The 6,501-nt window shown below is 22.1% G+C and overlaps 1 protein-coding gene across 1 annotated transcript in view; it reads left to right on the top strand.

Moving 5' to 3' along the window:
* LOC107461086 (rhamnogalacturonate lyase B-like) overlaps positions 1 to 5,719 on the top strand; it is a 19,877-nt gene extending 14,158 nt beyond the window's left edge. The window contains exons 11-16 of the mRNA XM_052253153.1: positions 702 to 792; positions 1,772 to 1,913; positions 2,951 to 3,107; positions 3,637 to 3,753; positions 4,308 to 4,434; positions 5,460 to 5,719. Coding sequence (XP_052109113.1) covers positions 702 to 792; positions 1,772 to 1,913; positions 2,951 to 3,107; positions 3,637 to 3,753; positions 4,308 to 4,434; positions 5,460 to 5,702 — 877 coding nt within the window. The 3' untranslated portion in view covers positions 5,703 to 5,719. The remainder of the gene's footprint in view (positions 1 to 701; positions 793 to 1,771; positions 1,914 to 2,950; positions 3,108 to 3,636; positions 3,754 to 4,307; positions 4,435 to 5,459) is intronic.
* The last annotated feature ends 782 nt before the right edge of the window (positions 5,720 to 6,501 follow it).

Here is a 6,501-nt window from a genome sequence, read left to right as displayed (position 1 = left end):
TACCAATATGACTGTATGAGTTTATGAAATTTTAAAACAAAATAAATCTTAAAAGATAAAAATAAAAAAATTGTTATGGAAACAATAATTTTTTTATTTTATTTCAATAAAAAAATTAACACTAATAAAACAATAATTAAAAAAATGTTGCCTTAATAAGTAAAGATGGGAGATTAAATTATTAATTTATAAAAATAATTTATAAGCAACATTTTTTTTAATTTTTGTTTTATTAAGCAACGTATTCTATTAATATTTTATAATTATTTTATGGTTTTTATTTAAAAATATAATTTTATGTTAGTGTTAATTTTTTAAATATTAATTTTTTTAAAAAATATTATTGACATTAATTATTTGAGGAAGTTTTCAATATATAATAAAAGCTCTATTAATAAAATACCTATTAAAAAACTGTGCCAACACACATTACAATATTGATATTATAAAGGAGTTTCAAAACTCCAAACATTATCAGTTTGAGGTATTTATTAATCTTTTGATGATTAACTTAACAAATATACGACCTTTGAAAAATTATTTTGACTATTAATCCTATTAAATTATTCCATTCGTTCCAAAACTTTAAAGTGTAAAGGTCCAAATTAACAATGGTTTCTAGTGCCAAAAGATTTATATTATTGCCATAACAAAATTTTTTTGGTAGAAGAAAATAAATAAATAAGAAAGTGCACTTTCAGGTTCATAAGTGATCACCAGATATTGGCAGAAGGTGCATATATTGGTCTGGCACCACCAGGAGAACCTGGATCCTGGCAAACAGAATGCAAGGTTTGGATCTTTAATTTTCTAAAATAAATACTATTTTGATGATTATAGTTTAGTTTTAAAATTGAACTAGTTTTTTTTAGTAGTCTTTAATGTTACATTTAATATTAAAATTATTTTAAAAAAAAAGATTTAATTACTTCGTCGGTTGTTATAGTTTCATCGAATTTTTAATTATATCCTTGTGTTTTTTTCTTTTTAATTGGATTCTGGTATCATATTAGATTTTGTAACTAAGTTCCTGACAAAAATATTGGAATTAACAGAATATTCGGTTAAACTATACAGAATATTTAATAAAGTATTAGATATATTCGTTTTATTTAACGGAATATTTCATTAATTCTAAAGTTTTTGTCACGCTAGGGACTTAATTATAAAATCTGATATGATATAGGAACTCAATCGAAAAGAAAAAAGGCATAAGAATTTAATTAAAAATTAGTGAAATTATAAAGATCAATAATTTAATTAAACAAAAAAAAAATTTGGTGATAGAAAAGACGGTGTAAAAAAGATTTAGGAAATTAAAAAAAAAAAGATATTTCTATCATGTGTTTAAAAGAATAAATTTTATACTAAATATAACATTGAGAATTATTTTAAACAAAAAAAAAAACTAGAGACAATTTCGATTTTGATCTCAAATTTTAAATACCAAAACAATACCTTAATTTTCTCTAAGAAAAATTTGGAATATATAAATTTATTTGAATTGTTTATTATGTTTACATTTTTTTTTCGAAAAATACTACTTGTCTTTTAAAATTTAGTCTTTGGCCTGTCTTTTTAAAAATTTATTATTATTTAATTAATTTAAATATCCACTTTTATATACTAATTGTTCAAAAAATTAAAGAAGTTATTTTTTTATTTTTTCTCTCTCCTAAAAATTGAATAAAGAACAATATTTAAAGAATATCTAATTGTATTAAATCCTCATATATACTTTTCTTTTCTTTTTTTTTCTCCTTCGGTGCAGGGATATCAATTTTGGACTCAAACCAATAAAAGAGGCTTTTTCTCTATCAACAATATACACAGTGGGAATTACAATCTCTATGCTTGGATCCCTGGTTTCATTGGAGATTATTGTAACAATGTTGTCCTCACCATCAAGCCAGGTTTTATTTTTTCATATATTATTTTCTTTGGTAGTTTAGTAGACAGAAATATAGAGACAAACTGACACAATATATGTTTGACTATGGAGAGAAGTACATAGACAAAAAAGATTGGGTTCTCTTCAGATTAAATCATAACTAAATGATGTGTTTTACTGTTTTTTGAACTTTCAATTAAATTAGGACGTAGGAATATTTATTTATTTATTATTTTTTTAATTATTTAGTCACTTCAATTCGATGATGATTGATGAGGAATATAAAATTTTTTTCTATTTATTTATTATTATATTTTGTATTTTTATCTTCTTATTTTCTCATGTGTTTCTATTTTTCCCCCTTAATCAAACATTATTCTTGGCTAAAGAAGAGTTGCTAATCTATATTAATGCACTTCTTGCTAACTGAACAAATTTTAACTCTTTATTTTCTATATTTTATATTTTATATAATAATTTAAATTTAGAATTTAAAATGCTTTATTTTTTAACTTTTCTTTTTTATACCTATAATAGCCAATTAATTTTTAAAAAATACTGCATTTCTTACTTTTTGAGGATCATATTATTAGCATTCACCAACAAACTAACTCTTCTAAAGTTTGGTAAAATTCAATAGAATTCCTCTATATTTGTTCAAAGTGAAATTCACTCAAAGATAATGTTCTATACAGAGAAGAAGGGATCAATGTGATATTTTATGAAATATAAAAGTTTATACCTAAATTTAATTGAGGTTATAATAACATAATTTGTACTTAAAAATAAAGAGAAATGGAGTCAATTAGATTTTACTTAATTACTATTACCTTATTACTACTAATTGAGATATATTGAATAATCAGAATGTAAGGGTACGTTTGATTTGCCTTTTATTTTCTGTTTTTATTTTTAGTGTTTTTTATTTTAGGATTTTGTGAAAAAAAAATATTATTTTTGCTATTTTTTTCTTTATAAAATCTAAAAAACAAAAAATACTAAAAATAAAAATAAAAAATAAGAATACAAACTAAACACATTCTAATTCTAATAATGCAGGTAATAAAGTAAATGTCGGTGAGATTGTATATGAAGCCCCAAGAAATGGACCAACATTATGGGAAATAGGCATTCCCGATCGCACTGCAGCTGAATTTTATGTTCCTGATCCTAATCCAAATTACATTAACACACTTTATCTCAATCATCCAGATAGGTTCATCTCTATTTAATATATGAGCGAGTGTCGAAGAAACAAAAATATATTTGAGATTTTAAAATAGTTCGATACACCCAAAAAATTATTTATACAAGTCAAAATTATCATTTTTTAGGTTTAGTTACTGTGATAGTTTTTATAATTTTATTAAATTTATAATTAAATTTTTATTATCTTTTTTTCAATTGAATTTTTATTCTGGTTTTAATTAATTTTGTAATTAAGTTTTTTTTTATTTTTTAGTATAAAAAATATTAGAGTTAACTGAATATTTTTTCGTAAATTGAAAATATCACAATTAAAAACTTAGTTAGATCTTTGATCACATATTTTTTTGAGAGAAATATTTTATTAATTTTAATATTTTTTATATGAAAATGACCTAATTAAAAATTAAAAATAATGTAAAATTCTAACTAAAAAAAATAATGATAATTTTAACTTGTCTAAATAGTCTTTGAGGTGTATCAAACTATAAAATTTTTTACTAGCAACCATTAAAAACTGTTGACAAAAATTGTGGCAGGTTTAGGCAGCATGGATTATGGGAAAGATATGCAGATTTATATCCAAATGAAGATTTGATTTACACAGTTGGACATAGTGATTATACAAAACATTGGTTCTTTGCCCATGTTACCAGGTTCATTTATTATATATATATATATATATTTCATTTTTCTTAAAACAACATAGGATTGTGTTCTATAAGGTTCCGTTTGGTTAATGTCTATGTCCATCAGAGACATAGACTCCATCAGAGACATAGACACGGTAGTACATGTATACCATTTGTTTGTTGAGACATAAAATTTTAAAAGATACGGTAACACATAAATGCACATAAAAGACATATATTTAGTGTATCTCTTTCAAGCTGTGACACTAAGACACAATCCATGAGACATAGATCTTTTCAATTCTATTCCTAATTATTTTTTAAGATTTCAATCACTGTCTTTTATCTTTAACACTTGAGTTATTTTAATTTGAAGATAAAATAGACTTTTGAATTAAATATATGTGTCTTGTGTATTATCATCAAACATGTTATAAAATTTGTGTATCTTTGTGTTCATGTATATTTATGTCTTTGTGTCTATGTCTCTATTTTTTTTGAGACAACAACCAAACACTACCTAAAGGTAGCAGCAACATGAGACATGAAAACATTGTTGCATAAATTACTTATTACAGGAAGAGAGATGATGGCACTTTCCATGGAACAACATGGCAAATTAAGTTCAAGCTTCATAATGTTCAGAAAAATGGAACTTATAAACTGCGACTAGCACTTGCAGCCGTTAATTTCTCCCAATTACAGGTTAAGAACCACATTAATTTAAGATTTAAATATACTACATCATTTTTTTTTCTTTTTCTTTTTTTTAGATTAAATAATATTACCTACAAGTTGAGTGATTTTTTTGACCGATTGCGGATTTGTCTTTAAATAAATAAAATTTACCCTTATATGCGCTTTTGAAACTATTTACATTTTTTATACTTTATTATTTGGAGATACTCTCGTAAAAACACTTAAAACGTTTTTTGTAATGACATTTATATTTTGCATTATTATTAAATGTATTAATGAATTTGTTATTTTAAATTTTTTAACAAATTAGAATAAAATCAATTTTTTTATAACAATAATAATAAACCTATTTTTTTAGAGATTTAATTATATTTTAAATTTTTTAGGAATTTAAATGTTCATAAAACAAAAAATTAGAGATATATTTGTCTTTTATCAAAAAGTTTAAAGATATTCAGTTTAGATTGTATAATTCAATCGAATTAAATTGGATCTAATAATTATAATACAAATAATTGGATTTATTATTATTGCTATAGTAAATTAATTTTGTTTTGATTTATTAAAAAATAAATTATTAATCAATTTAATAAAAATATCGGAGTCATTAGTTGTGCAAATTAATTTTCTTAACTAATTTCCCATCTTTCTCAACATGAATTATTCGTTGAATGGTTTCACTTTCTTTTTAATGTGAAAATATTTGTCAGCCTAGAAATTGGTACTAAAATTTTAATTTTTATCTTCAAAATTTTAGTATTTCAGTACTTTCAAAAAGTGAAGACACATGAGATTAAAATTTTTTAGAATAAAAACGGAAACTTTAATAACATTTTATACCTAAAATACTCTTATTTCAATTAATTAATTTTAACTTTATTTTTTGTGTAAATTAAATTAGAGTTTCATTTTTATTTCAATCTCTGTCTTCCACTTTACACAAAATATAATATTAAGATTTAATTCTCAACTATCAATTTTACATAACTGCAAATTTCTATTTTTTTTATTTTTTATTTTTTACTTTAAAGGTTAGAGTGAATAATCCAAAAGAAGATCCACCAATGTTTACAAGTGGGTTGATTGGGAAGGACAACGCCATAGCTAGACATGGAATTCATGGACTCTATAGACTATACAACATTGATGTGTCATCTCATTTACTAGTCAAAGATGATAACATTATATATCTTACACAAACTATAGCTAATGGTCCCTTTCAAGGCATAATGTATGATTATATTCGTTTGGAAGCTCCTCCTTCTCATAAATAAAGAATGTTAATTTCATATTTTTGTTTGTTAAATATCAATGATTTCATCTCAAAATTTATTTATATATTTGTTTTTCTTGTACCCTATAATTTATAGATGAATACGCTTATATGCATGTGAGACTATATTTTGTGAGAACTTTATTAGAGATAAGTAGACAGCACCTTGCATTGTACCCTGTATAGTTTTTATATTCTCAATTTATTAATTGTGTGTTTATTCGTTTTAAATATGTGTCACCCTTAATTTGTACTTTTTTTTCTATATATTTTAGTCCTTTTCTTTAATTTTCTATTGTTATCTTCGGGTATTTGTAAAATAAGCATAATAATTATGTACTTATTACATATGCTACATTTATATAAATCATTAAATTATATTAGATAGAGATCAAAAGTGAATATAAAAGAAGAGTATTAATAGATTCTAATAAATATAGAATATCCTAATACATAGCTAAATATTTTAAATGACAATATTTTAATACACAATATTTTAAATGGTAACAGAATCTTATATTTTTAAATAATTAAATATAAAATATATAAATACAAAATATATGAATATTTTTAATTCATTAAAATTAATTATTATGAAAAAAATTTATAATATTAAAAAGTTATATTAAAATAATATTTTAAACTATAACATAAAAATATAAAATAATTAAAATTTTATTTATATTACTTGACAAATAATTAAATTATTATATTCAAAATTTATTAACTAACTATTTTTGTTAAAGATAATATTATATAATATAATTTCTATTAAAATATTTTAAAAATATAATTTATTT

The sequence above is a fragment of the Arachis duranensis genome, chromosome 8, assembly GCF_000817695.3.
Source record: "Arachis duranensis cultivar V14167 chromosome 8, aradu.V14167.gnm2.J7QH, whole genome shotgun sequence".
Taxonomy (NCBI): domain Eukaryota; kingdom Viridiplantae; phylum Streptophyta; class Magnoliopsida; order Fabales; family Fabaceae; genus Arachis; species Arachis duranensis.
Note: the sequence above shows the minus strand (reverse complement) of the source record. Positions and strands in the feature narration are given on the sequence as shown.